This window comes from Panthera uncia (genome assembly GCF_023721935.1).
Source record: "Panthera uncia isolate 11264 chromosome D3 unlocalized genomic scaffold, Puncia_PCG_1.0 HiC_scaffold_8, whole genome shotgun sequence".
In the NCBI taxonomy this organism is placed as follows: Eukaryota; Metazoa; Chordata; class Mammalia; order Carnivora; family Felidae; genus Panthera; species Panthera uncia.
Window position 1 is genome coordinate 35,928,582 of NW_026057586.1, and position 20,745 is coordinate 35,949,326.

Here is a 20,745-nt window from a genome sequence, read left to right on the forward strand (position 1 = left end):
ACTGCCACTGCCTTCCAAACACCCACTCTCAGACTTCCACACTGGTTTTGAGACCATGTCATGCCAAGTCGTCTCAGTCCTACGTCTCTTCATCCCTGCTTGATTCCTGAATGAATCCAAACACCACGGTCCCTCCTGAAGCCCCTACACTCACTGCCACCTATTTAGTCCTCAGCATAAGACCTTGCTGCCTCCTTTGTCAGAGGATGGAGACCACACAGCCTCTCTTCCTATGCTTTTAGTCTATCTCCTTTGGGCATTTCCTCTCAATTATGCTCATTCCAGCTCACCTTCCACCTCTTTCCTCTCTACTGGTTCCTTCTACTCAGCCTGTAAATTTCCCCAGTCCAGAGGACACCTGCTCCTTCTGCTTCCTACCCAGATGAGTCTCCCCATGCCTTCACTGTTAAGGCTCTTTCCTTCTGTTCTCCTCCAAACCTCTTGCACTGTTTCATTCTCAACTTCCTACAGAGATACTCTCTCAAAGTGACCCGATGCTGGCTAATCGCCACAGTCAATGACAGTTGAGGTGATTATTATCAGGTGGAAGGATTACAGGTCACTTTCTATATGGGCATTTCTACGTTTTCTAAATTTTCTACACTGAGTATATAGAGTCAAACATTGTTTATTTTTTTTAACCAGTCATCTGATGCCCTCAAGCAAATGTCTCAGGCTGGTGCCAGGCAGACATTGGAGAATAATGCCTCACCGGCCAGCTGCCAATCCCTTAGTGTAGACACAACCTCATAATTAACTTGCCTTTCAAACCCTCACTTAAGAATGATAGTTCACTGCCTTCACAAATGAAAAACTGACTTTCTCAACACTGGGGATGAGGACTGGCTGCCTCCCTTCCTAAATGCATACCTTTTCTGTCGTTTCATAGTCCATTTTGAATGCCCAGAGGTGAAGCCGAGCAGAGAGCTCGCTGATTGAGGAGAGGGTGAGGAGGAACTGCTCAGCACTGCCCAGTGGCACATCGGGGTTGGCCAGCTGTGCTTCTTGGATTTTCTGCTTCTCCTCTTCAGTGGGAATCATGGTTAGGATTTTCTGGAAAGATGGAATGATATTGTATATTCTTAGCGATGGACCCTCTCCCAGCCCTTTGACATTTCCAAAATCATGCTGTAATTTTCCAATCAGGTAGTAAAGAGATTCTGTCATCAATGTTCATATCATTTATAAGTGGTACATCATTATAAACCAAATACTGTAGAGAAGAAGAGCCCCAGGTAGGGTCAAAATTCACATTCATTTGTTCTAAAATGATCTCTCTCTCTCTCTCCTTTAACCTCCTATTCCATAAGGAATTTAAACAACTTGCCTTAAATTTTCTAGGTCTTGTATATGAAGGACATTCTAGACAAGAAAGGGGGGATGGGAGGTGAGAGAATGGTGAAAGAATAAGATGGAAGGTTAGAGAACAGCTCCCTGCTCCCTAGGAAACAGGAAAATTTGTCAAGACAGTATGAGGACTCAGACTGGCTTTTGTACATGGAGCATACTAATATTTAAACTGTATTTCACATTTTATGTAGAAATGAAAACACTTGAAATAATACCAAACTCAAGTCTGGTTGGAGAAAAATGATGATGGTATTTGCAAAACAGCAAAACCTACTTACTAATGAAAAAAATATCTTATGCTTCTATTTGTTTCTGGTTAAAATTAACAATGGAAGGCAGAGGTGGTAAAAAGTCATCGGAAGGATGATGATTCCTATAGGTTCAAACTCCTTAGTGATTATGAGAAGTATTTTAAAAGAAGGCAAAAATTCCTGTTATGTAACATTTCACAAGCAACATTATTAAAGGTAAGGGGTAATTATTTTTCTCTCATTTCTCCTTCTCTAGCATTGTGCCACACTTTTTGGTAACTTCTATTCATTCATTAATTCTAAATGGCTTTGGTTGCTGCTCTCCAGTAGCAAGTATCTGGATAGAAGTGGATGGAGCCCTCGTTCTGGGTAAGATAGAGTAGACATACTCTACTCCATCTCACTGAATGCAAGTATACACCCTGGTCCTCATGAATGGAGCAGATATTTGAAGACTCTAAAAAGTATACAGTGGCAGGTGGACTAGGGAAGAAGATCAGAATTGGAAGTTCAACTCTACTGCAATGAGTTGACTCTTTGTCCTCTGGCATTCCCCAGCCTGAGCTCACATAGCCCCAGACCTGGAAGAGGGCATCAGGTACAGACAGAAAGAACTCCAGGGAAATCCTCTAGTGCCCAATTATGGAGTGGGAAAGGGTTTCTTAGTAGTGACACCAGTGGCAGCAGAGGCTGGCAAGACACCTAAAGCTCTGAGGGAGGAAACCTTCCTTTCCAATCAAAGAGGCTGTGGTCCCAAAGGGTGGGACTAAGGGAGTAGACAGGATAAAGACCAAGGTTTTATTGTTCTCCAGTTGGTCTGTTCCATCCTTAAGGTCCCAAAGTGGCTCTGCCACTTCCTTTCAATTAAAAAAAGAATCAAAATAAGATAATAAAGAATGTCCATTTTGGGGGGTGTCTATGTATCTCAAGTCGGTTAAGGGTCTGGCTCTTGATTTTGACTCAGGTTATGATCTCATGGTCTGTGGGATTGAGTCCTGCATCGGGCTCTGTGTTGATGGTGTGGAGCCTGCTTGCGATTCTCTCTCTCCCTCTCTCTCTCTACCCCTCTCCCGCTCGTGCGTGCTCATGTGCGTGCTCTCTCGACATAAATAAATTAACTTAAAAAAAAATGTGCATTTTGGCTTTACATTGTTCTTTTTAATTTTTGTACCAGGTAAATAACAGGTGGAGTTCTCCTCAGTATAAGGCAGTCCCATGTGATGGGCACATATCCCTAGGCACGTGTTGTCTTCCCTCTGCTTGATCCCACACACCGGCACAGAAAGTGCATGGCAAAGTGAGGTAACTGAGCCCCAGCTTTCAGCTGGAGAACCAGAAAGGTAAGCCCCCAGGGAACTAGAAAGTACTAGGGAGGTAAGGGAAAAATGAAGAGCCTGGCAAAGCAGGTACAAAATACAGTTTAAGAACCTCTGGGGTGATTCCTGAGCTGTTTATGTATGAATCTGACCTTAAACAATCAAAGGTTGTGAAAGCTGATACTGGAATCACAGTCCAAAAAAGGTAGGTCAGAGTCTGTGGCCTGAACCCAAGCAACTGGGGGAATAATTTTCTTTTTTTTCCCCCCAAACCAGAATTACCCCAATACAAAAACTAGACAAAGATACTACAATAAAACCACAGACCAACATCCCTGAATAACTTATATGCGCAAATCCTTAACAAAACTATTTTTAAATATATTAATGTCAATATACTAATACATATAAACATTGCTGTATTTTATGAAGTAATATGTTAAAAACAAGAACCACAAGGCTGATTCAGTACAAAAAAAAAAAAACACAAAAAACAATCAATGAAAGTAATCGACCAGATCAATGGTCTGAACAAGAAAATTCACATAATAACATCAATTGATGCAGAAACAGTTTTGATAAAATTCAATATACATCCCTAACAAACACCTCTCAGCAGCCTGGCAATAGAAGGAATCTCCTCCATCTGATAAGTGACATTTGTAAAACACCTACAGCTCATATCATACTTGATGGTGACAGACTGAATACTTTCCCTCTAAGATTTAGAAAAAGTAAAGTTTTTAAGATTAAAAAAAAAAAGAGACATACAGATAAGAAAGGAAAAAGCAAAACTATTCCTACCACAGCAAGTACTTGCCTATATAGAAAATTGTGAGGAACCTACAAAAATTTATGAAACAGCGAGTTTAACAATGTTGTATAATTTAAGGTTAATACATAAAAATTCATGTCATTTCTCTATTAACAGTAAACAATTACAAACTGAAAATTTAAAAAAAAATACCATTTATAATGAAAGACTTAGGTATAAATCTAACAAATCATGTACAGGATCTGTATGCTAGAAAGTAAAAATGCTGATGAAAGTAATCAAAGACAATCTAATATAAATGGGGAATACCATGTTCACGGAAAGACTCAATATAGCCAAGATATTAACTTTCCCAAAACTGATCTATAACTCTAACTCAATTCCAATAAAAATACCAGCATGAATTTTTTGTCGATATAGACAAGCTGGTTCTAAAAGTTACATGGCAAGACAGATGAGCCAAACAACAAAAACAATTTTGAAAACAGGTAAGGTCTTCCATACAAGTATAGGAATAAAACAATGTGGCGTGGACAATAGGACAAACACATGGGTCAGTGGGAAAATACAGGGAATCCAGAAAGAGAGGATACAAATACAGCCCAGTGATTTTGACCAAGGTACAAAAGCAGTTCAACAGAGAAAAGATAGTATTTTCAACAAATGATGCTGGAACTGGAATCCATGTGCAAAAAATGTTACATATAAATTAACTCAAAAGGTTCACAGATCTAAAAGTCAAAGGTAACACTACAAAACTTCTAAGAGGAAGCACAGAAGAGGGGTGCCTCGGTGGCTCAGTCGGTTAAGTATCTGACTTCAGCTCAGGTCATGATCTCATTGTTCATGAGTTTGAGCCCTTTGTCGGGCTCTGTGCTGATGGCTCAGAACCTGGAGCCTGCTTTGGATTCTTTGGAGTCTCCCTCTCTCTCTGTCCCTCCCCGCTTGCACTCTCTCTTTCTCTCAAAAATAAACATCAAAAAATTTTTTCTTTAAAAGAGGAAACATAGAAGAACATGTTTGCGACCCACGTTAGGCCACAAACTCTTAGACACAACACCAAAAGAGACTAGGGTTGAGAAACTGAACTTTATCCAAATTGAAACTTTTTTATCTGTGAAAGACACTGAAAATAAAGACAAATTATAGTTCCTCAAAAGGTTATGATTTATCATATTACCCAGCAATTCCATTTGGAGGTATTTACCCTAGAAAAATGAAAACTGAAGTTCACATAAAAACCTGTACGTGACTATCTGTAGCAGTCTTATTCACACTTGCCGAAAACCTGACCAGGCTACATAATCCTTCAACAGACGCACAGACAAACCGTGGCACATCCCTGCAATGCTACGGTGCTCAGCAATAAAAAGGGACCAGCTATAGATACATACCACAACTTGGATGAATCTCAAAAGTGCCCATCATGCTGAGTGAAAGAAGTCAGTCTTACAAGGCTATACTGCATGGTTCCAAAAAGAATTTTTTGTCTTTCTCAAAAAGACAAAACCATAGTCATGGCAAGAGATCAGTGGTTTCCAGAGGGCTACAGGTAGGTGAAGGGCTTGACTAGAAAGAGCTACCGTAAGACCTTTTCTGGGACATAGGACTGTTGTGAATCCTGACTGCCATGGTCACTGCTCATGAATTTATAGATTTTACAACTCACAGAACTAACTGGACACCAAAACAGGTCAGTTTTCCTCTATAGTAACACACACACAAAAATTAAAAATAAAATTAAAAACTGGACAAGACAGCACAATCCACAAACACGCAGATGTGCGCACGATGTATCCGAGTGCGGTGGCTGGCATCCTGGGTCTGATGAGAGAGTCCTCAGGATGGTCATCTCCGGAGTTTCTTAGAAGGTAGAGAGGCCAAACCACACTCAGCTGTGTCTTCTGTGCATTAGTCGCAGCGAGGATGCAGAAGGGGAGCCTAGAAGCCTCCTCTTCCAATATTCCCTTCATCGTGGCCCGGACACAGACTGAGTGGTGGAACGTAGGCATCAGGGCACTTATTCAGCAACAATGCTCTTTGCTCCCACCTGTCCACACAGATGGTTTAAAAAAAAAATAACCCAAACAATGCAGGCAGATGTCACCACTTTAAAAACATTCAGGATCTGGGGCGCCTGGGTGGCGCAGTTGGTTAAGCGTCCAACTTCAGCCAGGTCACGATCTCGCGGTCCGTGAGTTCGAGCCCCGCATCAGGCTCTGGGCCGATGGCTCGGAGCCTGGAGCCTGTTTCCGATTCTGTGTCTCCCTCTCTCTCTGCCCCTCCCCCGTTCATGCTCTGTCTCTCTCTGTCCCAAAAAAAAATAAAAAACGTTGAAAAAAAAAAAATTAAAAAAAAAAATAAATAAAAACATTCAGGATCTGAATTTAACCAGCCTTCAAAACAAAAACTAAAATTTGTGTTCTCATTTTCTTACTGCTTAAGTCGTTTAAAGCATGCACAAGAACTCCAGAACAAAAAATTGCCAACACTTTTCCTCCTTCCTCAGAAGGCATTTTCCGGCAATGATTTTAGTTGCTTCTTTCCTTTGGGAAAGTAATCAAACACTCTTACTTTTGTTTTGTACTTCTCTGACTAATTTAAACCATTTGCTCACCGCTGCAGATTTATGGGGTTGCCAGCTGCCGGTTTATTTCACTTTATTTTTTACACATCCCTGGCAATAAAAATAGCCATAAGACAGTGGAAAGGCAGGTCAAACCCACCTTCTAGGAGCTGATGGCTTTCTTCCATGAGCAGATGCTAAGGGGATGAGCACAAAGAGGTACCTTTAATTTGCTCTTCTACCATGTGGGTGAATTTATTGATGATTTTATGGTCACCGTTTGGTTTCACAGGGAAAAAGACATCAAACAAAACTACTACGTAATAATCCCAGCGTTTGTTTTCTTTTTTTGCTTTCTCCCAGACAGTATCCTGCCAGCACTGCTTGAAGTATACTTGCTTTGCTATCTGAAAACCAGATTTCAGAGAAAAATGGAGAAGTCTCTTTTTTTTTTATGAACCCAAATGCTTTGGTGTTTGGCCATCTCATTCACCTGCAGATAAGTCTATAACAAGGAATTATTTTGCCCTGTGAGTTTTGAACAGAACCCTGGCCCCAGCTGTGGATGAGAATCCAGCCCAGGGATTTTGGTGACAATCACAGAAAGGTGGAGCACTTCGAGCTGAGGCTGGTTTGTGCACAACTTGCATAATCTCCTGAGACCATGGCTTTCTATTCATGTCCTTATTCTTATGCAGGGATTTTTTTCCCCCCTTTACTTCTCAAGGCATCTTGATTGTATTTTCTTTCATTCTCAGGACTACTCAGTGAAGCATGTGGGGCAGAAAATATTGCATCAACTCTGCAGAGGAAGTGAGGTGCCTGAGGCTACGTTGGATCAACCAAGGCAGAGCTGGAGGACCACCAAGGGGCTGCTCCTACTTTTCCAGCACTGTCTCCGCAATTCAGGGCTTTTCAACCAAAAATGCAAAACCACCAGGGTTTGGGTGGCTCAGGCGCCCAGCTGCAGGGATATTCTGGTTCCCTGGCACTGCTGATCCACCATGGCTCCCGGGCTCAGGTTTGTCTGTGTGTCTGGCACGCACTTGGACAGGGACTGAACAGCACGAACTGTCTGAAAAGGTGCTATCATTCTGCATATGCAGCCAAAGGGACTGTTTCTTTTTTCTTTTTGTTTAATATTTATTTGTTTTTGAGAGACAGGGAGAAAGCATGAGTGGGGGAGGGGCAGAGAGAGAGGGAGAGAGAGAATCCCAAGCAGGCTCTGTTCTACCAGTGCAGAGCCCAACGCGGGGCTCAATCTCCCGAAGTCCAAGATACTTGTCCTGAGCAGAAATCAAGAGTCGGAAGCTCGAGTCGGATGCTCAACTGACTGAGGCACCCAGGCGCCCCAGGGACTTTCTGTTTCTAGGATGCTGGTGGGCCTGGCAGCCAAAACAAGTCACGTTAAGTATCACTTGGGACCATTTAGTCATGCTACCCTCTGTAGGCACAGACAGTATAAAAATTAGAAAACCACAAGAAAAAAGGAAACCCCTTCATACTTCCATTTGTGATAACCTGATGACATTTTACTTGGAAAAATATCATTAATACTACTTAGAGATGGCCCCCAAAATGTGTTCTCAAGTTTAATACTCTTATGAAAAATTACTTCCTTAATGAAGTTAGTCAACCGTTCCCTCAGGTTTTCATGGCATAGCCGGATACATATCACTGGGTTGCTAAGCAAAGCCACAGGATGTAATTTAATACATCCTAATCACATTTGGTACCCAGAGGTTTCAAATGGCCCTATTAAGCCATGGTGCCAGGCTACCGTGCCTGTGTCCAAGAAGCAGTTTGTTTGGCAAAATGCCCTTTGGGCACAAGCTCGAAATCTTATTAGTAAAGATCTGTAAATACACAATAGCCATCGCTTCTCAGTCCTGACTTAGCTCCTAAACAACAAGCCCAGAAAGTAAGCTCTGGCTAATGGTCCAGGGCATGGATCTAGAGTATCTAGGCCTCTCAGGTCCTGGAGATCAGTGGCCAGAGATGGCAGGTGACAGATGAGTGCGTCTGGTTTCCACTGGAATCTCCTCGGCATGGCTGATAAGAAATGAAAAATAGGCACGGGCAGCCTTCAGATGAGACATTCTCCATCAGGGTGAGGTTTGCCTCCAGGGGATGTCTGACAAAGTCTGGAGACATTTTTGGTTGTCGCTGGGGTGGTATCACTGGGTGGGTGGAGGCCAGGGATGCTGCTACCCGTCCTACAAGGGAGGGGATGCCCCCACAATAAAGAACCGCCCCAGCCAGAATGTCAGTAGTGACAGGGCTGAGAAATGCCGTTTAGATAAAAACTGGTAAAAAAAAAAAAAAAAAAAAAAAAAAAAATGCGCAAGTCCATTTGCTGTTGTGACTCAGGATGCATGTAATGAGCTCGCATAGCACACTGAACTCCCAGGCAGGGTCAGCAGTGATTTCTACGGCTGTGCCCTCCCACAGAAAACCATTCCACACATCAGCCACTTCTGGGGCCACGCCACAGGTGGCGCTGTAGGGGGGACTGTGCTCCTCCGGGGGGGGCTCCTCATGACCTTTCAGATTCCTTCTTGTTCTTCCTGTCGCACAAGTCCCGGCACAGAATACACTCCATCCCCAAGGCTCAGGGTCTACACTTCAGACTCAGACTTCGTACTGGCTTGTGGAAGCCAGGCACAGACTAGTACTGGGACTCTCCTCATCTTGAAGGTGGGGAACAAAATAGCTGTACCTCCTGAGAATCTGTGTAGAGCACCCGGCTTGTGCCCGGGCCCACAGGAAGAAAGCTACGGAAGTCAGGTTTAGCGCTGTGGTGGCGTTCCTGTATGCACCATCAGCACTACTGTTGTCATCATTATTCCTGCCCGGATCGAAAAGATATTCAACGGGGCGCCTGGGTGGCTCATTGGTTAAGCGTCTGACTTTGGCCTGGGTCCTGATCTTACAGCTGGGGAGTTCGAGCCCTACGTTGGGCTCCACACTGACAACGCACAGCCTGCTTTGGATCCTCTGTCCCCCTCTCTTTCTCTCTCTCTCAAAAATAAATACACATTAAAAAAAAAAAAACAGGTATTCATCTGGAAAACAGGAAAAAAAAAAGTGATTTGAGTTATTCTAAAATCTCAGTAACTTATTGTATCTGAAACTTTCCCTACCCAAGGAGAGCTACATTTCAGGAAAGAAAAAGGCAAAACCCAAAGGAATCAATCTCTCCTGATGGACTTTCAAGTTCTCATGACAAGAAGGGGAAATATTTTTAAAAGGGGAAGCTGTCATTTTTTCCTTCAATCAGCCTGGCTCTGGCTGCATTTGAAGCCTCTCTTTGTATGAATCTGAAGCTTTTGCAATCGCCGAAAGACACTGTTAAGTAAATAGGACGGCTGGAATGTGTGCGAGGGCCCACCATGCAGTTTGTTCTAGATGAAAGACACGTTGTACTTGGTTCATCCAGGCTGGCAGCCCCCATCTGCCTGGGGGCCAGCCAATGCCCTTCTCCTCCCTTACTTCTCCGGGGGCCCCAGAGAGGGGCAGCCTCACACTGAGGCCTGGCCTGCCTCCTTCTCACCGTCCAGTAGCTGCCTCAGTGTCCCTCTCTGTGTTTGCCTGCTGTCACCTGCTCTCTCTCCTTTATACCCCTGCCTCAGTGGGCCACATGCCCTCACTCCGTGGCTGCGAACCTGGATACATTCACCTGCTCTGCTTCCTTGCCTGACTCCAGGGCTCCTGGCTCCACTTTCTCTCCAGCCAGAAGGCAAATGCAGACCCCACCTGAGATCCGGCTCCTGGAACACAGCACGTGTCTGTTTCTCAGAGTAGAGCTGCTTAGGCCTTGTACTGGTTTCCTAGAGTTGCCATCAAAATACTATAAACTGGGTGGCTCAAAACAACAGAATTCTCTCGGTCTGAGAGAGACTACAAATCTGACATCAAGGTGTCAGCAGGGCAATGTTCTCTCTGAAGGCCCTGGGGGCGGGGGGCGGGGTGCAGAATTCTTCCTCATCCCTTCCTAGTTTCTGGTAGTTGCAGGTGGCCCTTAGTGTCATCCCTTGGCTTGTAAACATCACTCCGATCTCTGCCTCAGTCATCACACAGCAGTCTGTTCTGTGTGTGTCCTTGTGTGTTCTCGGTCTTCACAGAATGGCATTCCCCTCTCTGTGTCTCTGTCTAAACTTCCCTCTTCTTATAAGGACATCAGTCACTGGAGTAGGGCCCACCCTAATTGAATATGACTTTATCTCAATTACGTCTGCCAAGACCCTACTTCCAAATAAGGTCACATTCTGAGTTTGTGGGTGGATGTAGATTTTGAAGGGATACTACTAACCCAATATAAGCCTCTAGGAGCACAGTTTTTCCTGAGGGGCCTCGTCTTTCCAAAGTACAGAAGCACACCTGGTCTTCTGGGTTCAGACCCACTTGGCCCCAAGGGCTCCACTGCTCCTTCCCACACTTGGGGCCATGGGTGAGCCTGGCAGCTTGACCCGGGCCCTTCCTCACTGTCAGGGGCTCACCCTCCGTCTTCAGCCAGCCTTCACTGGTCCCGTCCACTCTCCAGTGCCTCAGATAAGGCTGTGCACTCATGAACCCCAACTATGGGAAGGCTTTAAAGGGATCCAGGGCTCCTTGCCACTAGGAGGATGGTGAGAGTGTCACCTAACACCACAACGCAACACCCTCACATCCCCACGGTGACCCAGTCAGGGGGCCCCAGGCTCTGCCGCCCATCTGGAGGAACCTGCGTGCCGGGTCCCTCGCTCCCCTCACGTGTTCTCCATGATTAGAATAGGAGCTTTAACTTGCTGCGAAGTCATAGCAGCCCATGGTGGAGGCAGAACGGGGCCTGGCTGAAGAGCACTGAGCCCAGCAGATCACACAGTCACAGCAAGCGACCCGTCTCCCTCCACTGCTGCCATTCAGATCAACACCTGCTCAAGGGCGGGTGGCATGGGTTCTTCAGTGTGTCACACAAAACCTATCTCTACACGTCCCAACGAGCACTGAGAGTGAAAGAGAGCCATTCGCGTGGGTGGGAGCACACAACGAAATCCCTACTTGTGAAACTGTTCATTAAGCTTGTTTGGTTGGAAAGGTTATCCCGGTCTTCTTCCGTGCTGAGGTAGGCAAGCATGGTCAGAAAGCAGGCAGTAAATGAACCAGACAGTGAGGATCACTGAACTTCATAGGCCAAGCGGGGCTTCCCCCCAAAACCCAGAAGTTAAAAAAAAAAATGTGCGAATTATTAACATTATTCAGAGTTTGGCTGAAACAGAAAAATGGCAAGGCACCCTGCGGAGAAAGTCATATTGGACACAGTAATGCTTTACATATGGGACATGTTAACAGAGCACAAATAATGCTTGAGAGAGCTCCTCTTACCTCAATTCCTTCTTTGTTTAAGGCGTATTCATCGAAATTCAAAATGGCTATCTTAATCGTCCTCGGGGGGGGCAGCACTGTCAGACCGATATTAATAGCATTGCTCCTCTTGGGGTCCAGGACGATGACCTCCTGCCTTTTTCCATCTGCAGCAGTTTTCTTGGTGATAAAATAAGGAGAACCCAAGATTAATGCATCATCTTTGGTCCTTTCTGTGTTTCATTATTAAAAGCAAACTCACTACTTATTTAGAGATGAAAACAAATGGCCCTGATTCAGCTCAGGACTGGCTACTGCTCAGCACAGAAGAAAGAGATCAGGGATTAGCTCTGAGAAGCCGCCAAGCATGGGTCAGCAATGGAACTTCACGAGTCAGACACATTACAAAATAAAACTGATTTTCCTTCAATTGGGAAAAATGTGATATTTGGCAAGGAAAAAAAAAAACCCTGTTTTTTTCCATAGAGGCAGTGGAAACAGAACTAAAACCTCTCAAAGTTCCCTTCCTGCAGGCTGCAAGGTGTCGGAATGTGCCTTGGTTGGCCTTAGTGCACATGGTATGTGCCGAGAAGACAGGAGTGGTGAGAAGAATCCAGCGTCGCTGGCCTGCCAGCCCCCCTGCATCCCTGGCCACACTGTCTCAGGGAATCCCCTCACCATTTAAACATCCTGTGCCCCTCATAATGGAGTACCTGCCACACTTAGACATCTAGGTGGCTGCCCATTGGGCAGCTGAGGGGGCGCCTTCTGAGGAAGGGAAGCAAAAGGGAACCTGCTCAACAAGAATGAGGGATGAATGGGCACAGAGGCCAAAGAGGGAGACAGGGGACAAGAAGCGTCCAGGTGTCCTCACAGAGCCCTAGTGAGTCTGGCTTCCCTACTGACCTGGGTGCTCCTTGGGGGCAGGTTCTGGGCTGGCACATGACTTGGTAGAGCCTACCAAGTATGGGACTTGGTAAGCCAACATGTGTCCAGAGTCGAGATGACAAGGCCCCCACCCTTCAGCTCTCAGGGAGTTAAGGGCAGGTGGCAACGGAGGAGAGGGGAGGAGTTCTGGCTCAGCCGGCACCCTGTGTGCGCTCAGATTCCTCCCCTGGGACAAACATAGCTGGAAGGATGACTATTTTCACTTATGTAACAAGCCCAAGCCCAGGTTGATAATGATGAGCAAGGCACAAGGGATGTCCGGAAGGAAAAGACACATTCAGCACGGTGATGGGTGTGCTCCCCATGGGCAAGGGCTCAGTGGCAGGGTGGTGGAAGAGGTCAGGCTCTGAAGGAGTTGACGCTTGACCTGGGCCCTAGGGAATGTCTAGGGGAGAGCCTGGAGTTGGGGAGTGAAGATAAGGAGATAAGAAGTGGCTTTGTCTAGCCTGCTGGAAACTGCCAGGGATGAAGCAGGAGGTTTGGGGGCCATATGCAGGGACCTCAGGAACCAGCTGCTCTGATTCTGCTGCACACAGGCCCCAGCCGAGTGGCTGATGCTGCTGTCAGTCTCTTGCACTGAGGCCCTCCCTACTGGCTGGGCCTTCGAACAGCTGAGCTTTCTGGAGAAGCTGGCCTGCTTTAACACTGAAGGCTGCAAGCTGGCAAGGAGAAATGGACTGTGGTTCCTTAAGCCCTACTAAGCCCTTCCAAACTCAATTGCTAAAATTCTATTTTAAGTCTTTAAATATGCATTTGGGAATAAATTAAAATTTCCTCACGAAGACAATAACCGAAAGCATCCCCAGCTGTTTTGCAGCCTGGTGGCCAGGAGGAACAATTCTTGTGGGTGTGATCAGGTTTGAATGCCCAGGGACATGTGGCCTAGAAGCATTCCACTCTGCAGGGCAAGCTTATCTGCTGTGTATTTAATCAAGTAAGCTTATTAGGAGCCCCTGATATTCAGCTTTTAAATCTAACATATTATTTTGTGTGTGGAAAGCTAAGAAGGAATGAGAAAAGGCTTGGCAAAATGCTGAAGGCAGGCAACAAAGAGGGATGCCAGGACACGAGGCCTGAAGATGCTTCAGTAGACATCCAGTGAGCATAAGGAGGCCAGCATGGATGGCAGAAGGAGCCTGGGACCTGGCATAGGAGAGGCAACTACCCATAGCCAGGCTCCAATACAGGAGACATTTCCTGGAAGGCAGGGATTCCCTGGGAATCATTAGCTCTTAGCCCCTCATCTATATAGGCCCTCTTTACTCCAAGAGCCTGGAAAGATGCCTGAGCAGACTCAGCCCAATCTAGCCTTTGCGCAAATGAGAAAAAGATGCCTTCCCTGGGGAGACACAGCCCCATGGCAGCCTGCACAGCACACAGCCTGCACACACCTATGTGATGGCTCTGAGCTGGGCATGTCCTTGTCTCCATTCCCAACAGCATTCAATTTATACCAGTGAACACACCCACATACTCCCCTACAAGTCAGGAAGAAGCAAGCGGCTGAGCATCCTGAAATAACAGGGACAGCTGTCCCCAAAGGTGACTCCATGTGTTTTCAGAGCACTTTGACCCACTTGGTAAGGGAAAGAATAAGAATTAAGGTAATATCTGAAATTGAATTGTTCAATCTCTGGATTTTATCCAAAAGGTGTTTTAAATGCTCTTCCTCATCATTAAAACAGACTCCACTAGAGGCCACTGAGCACCCAAGTGCCCTGGCATCCATTCTGCCCGAGATGAAGGAGGAGATCATGTGGGGATGGCCGACTCTCCCCTTCCCTTCCACGATAACCTAGAGCAGTACCTGCAATAAGCCAAAGTTTTCTGTGCCCAGGAGCACATGCCCACGTCTCAGGATTAGCAGTCATCAAATTCGATCCATTTTAATTGTCATTCTGTGATCAAAGTCCCAGCTCAGCAAGTCTGATCTTTACTATGTCCTTCACATGATCCTGCGACACTGTTTGCAGGGCCCTATGTCTTAGAGCAGGGCCCTATGGGTTCTACAGAGTAGACCCCATCTCAGGAAGCTGATCACTAGGTGAATCTGGGGCTGCAGGGAATGGTCACAGTCTTCTCCCCAAGCATTGGTAGTTACTAATAACCACTTAAATTGACCATCTCCTCTATGCTTCTCAAAAATCCTGCAACTCTATGGTCTTGGATGCTGCCTATTTGAAGCCTCTTCCTGGAGGGGCTCATTTCTGTCTTCTTGGAGGTTAGACCTTCAGTCTTCTTGCACAGCTTGGGAGAAAGGAGCTGAATTGCCTTAGTGACCTCCTTCCTGACCCTTATCCAAGGTGTCTGCTTGCCTTTATAGCATCTCTTTCCATGGAGGGTAACCTCTTCTCTCACCAGTTTGGACCTTACACCGCCTCCCCTCTCCCTACAATCTTCTTGGCTGAATCAGAAACAAAAACAAACAAAAGCCCTACATGGCATACAAGACTGAAGCATTTCCCCAGAGACAGTATTTCTGGAAAGGGAATTGTTGGCACACTAGAGGATCCCTGAAAGTTGGGGCTTCAAAGGTGGTGCTATTCTATATGCTGGGCATTACTGCCTGGTTCTGGTCAAGAGTTCAGCTTAACCAGGTTTTCTGGAAGCAAAACAGAGCCTGGCATCTTCCCAGGGTGCCCCATACCCCTTAAACAAGTTCCTTTTCCCCTGAACACTTATGGACATATTTGGAAAAATGGCACGTACAGAGACAGATCCACAGTGGTTTCCTCCACACTGCCTTACTACCACTCTTTTGCTGGGGCAACTATCTCATGCCAGAGTCCAGTGTTCCCATTTCACTTTCAGCCAAGTCCTAATCTAACATGCTGTGCCCAGAGCCTGGGCCCAAGGGACCCTCTTTCTAGCAAGCCTTTCTTCCCTGATGGTTCTCGAGACTCACTGAGGTGGAGGACCAAACTTTGGCTGATTGACCTTTTTATCAAAAAGTAGCAGAAACAAAATGGAATCTAAGGATCACATGGACAGACTCGGGAGCCCTGAAAGTTAACTTCAGCTGGGATGTGACCATTCATGGCTGTGTGACTTTGGCAAGTCACTGGACCTCTCTGTGCTTCAGTTTTCTCTCTGGCACATATCTTGCAAGGTTTTCTGTGAGAATGAAATGTGACCATGGATGTAAAGCAGCAAGAACAATGCCTGGATCACGGTAGGCACTACAGAGGTATTTGCTGGAACTATCAGAATAGCATTACTGGAGAGTGTTATGCTAAGTGAAATAAGTCATACAGAGAAAGACAGATACCATATGTTTTCACTCCTATGTGGATCCTGAGAAACTTAACAGAAGACCATGGGGGAGGGGAAGGAAAAAAAAAAAAAGGTTAGAGAGGGAGCCAAAACATAAGAGGCTCTTAAAAACTGAGAATAAACTGAGGGTTGATAGGGGGTGGGAGAATGGGTGATGGGTCCTGGGGAGGGCACCTATTGGGATGAGCACTGGGTGTTGTATGGAAACCAATTTGACAATAAATTTCATAAAAAAAAAAAGAATAACATTACTGGAATTAATACATGTAAAGCACTTATGACAATGTTTGGAACATATTACTTTCTAAAAATTAGTTCTTAGCTATTTCACCACCAATGACTCCTTTTTATCATTTCTGTTCAACTGACATTTTAAAAATACATGGTCTACCAGTATATATTTTTCATGACTAATGTGTCTACCACATTTGCTGATCAAAGACATCTACATAAATAAGAAGGTCAGATCAGATCAGTGTCCTTACCCTGGAGAGTAATAATTCCAGAGAAAAGTACAGAGACTCAATATTCAATTTAGCCTATAAAGCTCTTGCCATGGATACGGACAACTCGCAAGGGGCTTTCTAAATGACTGAAAATAGCTCATGGGTGCTTATTAGAGTCTGCACAGACCTCCAGGCACATGGAATCCCAGAAAATGAGCATTCCTTGAATGGTACTAAAGATCTTGCAAAAAAGAATGTAGAGAACACCTCGGTTTCTGTTTTTAACAAAGAGAATATCATGGTGATTTCCACAGGCCAAATTCCCTTCTGAGGCTAACAGACTGGTCTCTAGGACTAACTGGAAGGAGCATTCTGGAGAAACAACAGGAGATTCTCCTTTTCCAGGAGACATGACTGCTTCCATGACTGATGGCAGATGGGTCAACATTAAGTGACTCATTACCACTAGATAGGAGAAACTCAGCATTATGTATCTGAGAAGAAAACAGGACTGATCAATCTCCTGACGCTTTCTGAAGGAAAACCAGAAAATGTAGTTTATTTAGATCAAAGCACAATGGTGAGTGCACAAGAGAATCTTCAGTGGTACTTCTAAACATCAGTGATGCCTGGGCATCATCCTCAGAGATTCTGATCTCCTTGGTCTGGAGCAGGGCACAGGGATCATAGATGTTAAATGATCTCTCATGCATCTAGAGAGACTGATTTAGACTTTTTGAAAGTCTAAAGGCTTTTGAGACAGGACTGCTGAGTAGAAAGTTGTTCTTTAAAGAGGAATGCAATTTAAAAACAGGAAACAAAAGGGAGGGATAAAAGAACATTTCTTAAAATAGAAAACAGTAACAGGGTCCCCTATCCATTCGAAGACACAATAAGGACTGGCCCTGCCATTTTTATGAATGATGTAGGATCAAGTCCCCACAGCTACAGACAATGCAGGGAGTTTTTGTTGATGTTAAAACGACGCTGACACACCCAACAAATGCTGAGCTCATCCCAGTACCGGGAGCTAAGCTGTCGATGACAGAGAAACAGTCTTTCCAGATTCAGGGGAAAGCAGCTTGCAAGGCTCTGGGGTTGGGTGCAGCTGACTGCTGAAGGCAGGGCCACACATCCGGCTACAGCTAACTCCATGCAACCACATCATGGGTGCGGTTCTTGGAAATAAGACAGAAAACCTGGATCCATGTCTCTACACAGCCCTGGGGCTTCTGCCCGTGGCACATGCATAAGGAGGTCCAAGGTCCAGAGAAGGACCACGGTGAAGGCGGAAACTTCCCCATGAGGGGACAGTATGAAATGAGAAGCACACGTGGAGGCATGCCATCTGGGCAGGTAAAAGGGCTTGCTTTCCAGTGTGTTCATCCTGCCCTGAAGAATCACCCCCTTCGACTTTTTAAAGACTGATTTTACTAGAAATAAAGGATGCAACATTTAAAGAATGGATATTCAGTATACAGAACTTGCCACCCCAGAGGGTGCCGTGACCGAACACGGAAACTGAACTAAGGATGTGATTTAGTCAACAAATACCCCTCAGCTGGAGAGCACTCCCATGAAATGCACGACCTCTCAAAATGCTTCTCAGCATCGCAGTCACAGACCCTGGGTCTGGCTCAGCAGGGCACTGGCTTTGCAATGATAAATCATTCCTTCTCACTCTCCACTAACTGCCAAGAGAGTGACGCCACTGGATATTTTCAAAACTGCCTGTTGAGAAAGTGACAATGACAATGCAACCACAATACAGATGTCATAAAGATGTGACAACTGTGGAATATTCCTAAGTCCTTGTAACAAGGGAGACTGATACACATGGGCAAGCATTAAGGCAACAACGACATCACCCAACTATGTTTGCATAAAGGCTGACAAACCTGTAGCTAGGAATAGAGTTTCTGAGGAACTTGGCAGAATAGGCTTGCCTTATCATGAAGCTTAGGGAAAAAAAGCATTAATTTCCCAGTTCTTCTGCAGCAGTCTTCCATAGCTGAGGCCGGCTGCGACACAGCTGCCTTACTGATGGTAATGGAGTATGTCTAGTACCCTAACCAGAAGACCTCTGAGAGAGAAAGGGAGTGCTCTACATACATGCCGGGACAACAGGCATACACCCGGGCCAACCTGGATACATTAGATGTATGGTCACCCCACTGAAGTCCCAAAGTTGGGTTTTCAATTTCCATATGATAGAATTCAGGTTTTCTGAGGGTGATGTTAAATAAAATAACATTTCAGTATGTCCTGAACTTGAGTATAGGGTAGGGAAACTTGACTCCCTTCTTGGGAGAATAAAATGGATTGGGGGATGGGGGAGTCAACGCGGAACACGGTGGTGAAGGGATCAATGCCTCCCTCCTTGGTGCCTCATTTATCACTTTAAATCCATGGTGCACAACTTTGGTTGAGTCCCTGAGGTGCTTTTAAAAATAACCCAGGCTGGGGCTCACCCCAGACCAAATAATTCATCATTCTTTGAATTTTCTTAAAAAGTCACTGTGAATAGCTTCTGATATGTTTTGAAATGTCAGAGTAAATAAAGTTGAAAAAAATTCTCCAAACCCATTTTGGAATCCCCTCCCCATGATAAACTTAATGAGCCCAGGGGAGGAAGACAGCATTGAGCCCTCAAAGGGGAGACCAAGTCCCTTTCTTCCTTCCAGTTTTCTCTTCCAGTCCACACCTGTCTTGTGTACTGTCTGTAACTTAGGACATAAAAACTGCCTTTTGGGAGGAGGGACTTTGCTGCTCTTGATTAGGCACATAGGATGAAGGCCACTTCCTGGGGCTCCTCAGGATGATATGAAGTCCATGAGGGTACATCCCCATACCTCCAGGGGCTTTCTGCCCTGACATCATTCTCTGGGGTCACTCCTGTGATCTTCTATGTGATTCACCGCATCTCAGACCAGCAGTAGAAACACAACACGATGAAATTTAGCACAGGATTTCTGTCTTTCTCCACAAAACATAATTAAAGTCATCTTACTAAAATCTATATATATTTCCTTCTGAGACAGAAAAATAGATCCAGTTCCAAAAACTATTTGGAAAGGAAATACAAAAGCATATTTTCCTGTTCTTATTTCCATTAACTGGTCACCCAGCCTTGGGTCTGGAACATGAATCTTTATTTTGAGGGGTGACCTGGATGGTCAGAAGGATGCTCTGGAGCTCCGGTCTGGTATAAGTTTTCTGACAAAAACCAAAACCGATTCCAGCTCTGTGCTGGCTTGTGAAGTCTATTTCATTTTTATTTGTGTTGCTATTGTGTTTAATGAATAATGAATGAATTCACAAGCCAGAATTCAGAAGTAGTTGTTTACAGCTGTGCTGTATGAAAACCATAGTCAAGGATTATAAATGAAAGTAAAATTGGTTATATCTGCATTAATAACATACACATAAAGATTCAACTCTCCAATGTGATGTATTTTAATCTTAATGTGCATTTTTTACCTTTTGTAACATTTGTAAATTAGTTCCTTCTCACATTTCCTATCTCCGCCCACCCTGCTCCCAAGAACAGAGGTATGGGTTCCTAGGTCCCACTGTAGGACATTCTGGAATCTGTTTGGTAAAATTTTCAATATATTACTTTTCTCTTGTGCTCTCATTTTAGAAAAACTAGGCAAACATTTGTTCTTTAGCCAGGCAATCAAGCATTTTAAGAGGTCACCACCTACTTCAAACAAGAATGGAACTTCAGGTTACTGAGAGGGCAGTGACCAGACTCTTGTCACCAACCAGAGTAGAGTCAAGAGAAGGAGGGAGGCGGGTGAACTGCCCATTTTGGGTCCCCTCAATGAAGTTTTTAATCTTGCTACTTCCTTTTGTAAAAACAAAGTCAGAAAGAACTTCACTGCCAAACTGTTACTCCCTTTACTTCCTCCAACCCAAATCAAGGGCCAGAAACCTAAGGGTGTTGAGCAACCCGTGGAAGCCCAGAGGGCTCACCAGCCAGACCAGCCCATGTGAGGAGGTGGTAGCTGAAGGAGACCAGCCAACTAGATCAGTAGGTTGGAGGGTGGTGCGAGTGAGGGTGGGCCCCGGATAACTCCGGGCCACCAGAGACTGCTGCTTTAACCAGCCAGGAATAGCTTCTCCCAAATGCCATGCTGCACTGGAAGAACTCAAGGGGACACACGGGTGGCTCAGCACAACATGCCACCAGTCCTGGGAAAGTCAGGACACAGAGACACCGAGAGGGGATGCCCAACCTCACTTTCCTAGGTGTCATTTTCTGGAGAGGACAAAAGGGGGTCTACTTTCAGCGGAAGGAGAGGACTGACTGGACATGATGTGCTGAGTTGGATCCTAGCAGTTTGGATTTACAAACAGGAGGAAGCTTTAATTCTGACCTGGGGGGGGGGTGGGGTTCCTAAGGCTAGACCAGTTGAGATTCACATCCTTGTGGAGACTAGGCAGAAATCGACACCAGGGCGAAGGCCAATTC

General features: G+C 45.2%; 1 protein-coding gene across 6 annotated transcripts in view; it reads right to left on the reverse strand.

Moving 5' to 3' along the window:
• FHOD3 (formin homology 2 domain containing 3) overlaps nucleotides 1-20,745 on the reverse strand; it is a 469,815-nt gene that overhangs the window by 37,554 nt on the left and 411,516 nt on the right. For all 6 annotated transcript variants that reach the window (XM_049619507.1, XM_049619508.1, XM_049619506.1 and 3 more), the window contains 2 exons: nucleotides 11,623-11,781; nucleotides 871-1,053 (listed from right to left, as the gene is read on the reverse strand). In XM_049619507.1, the coding sequence (XP_049475464.1) occupies nucleotides 871-1,053; nucleotides 11,623-11,781 (342 nt within the window). The remainder of the gene's footprint in view (nucleotides 1-870; nucleotides 1,054-11,622; nucleotides 11,782-20,745) is intronic.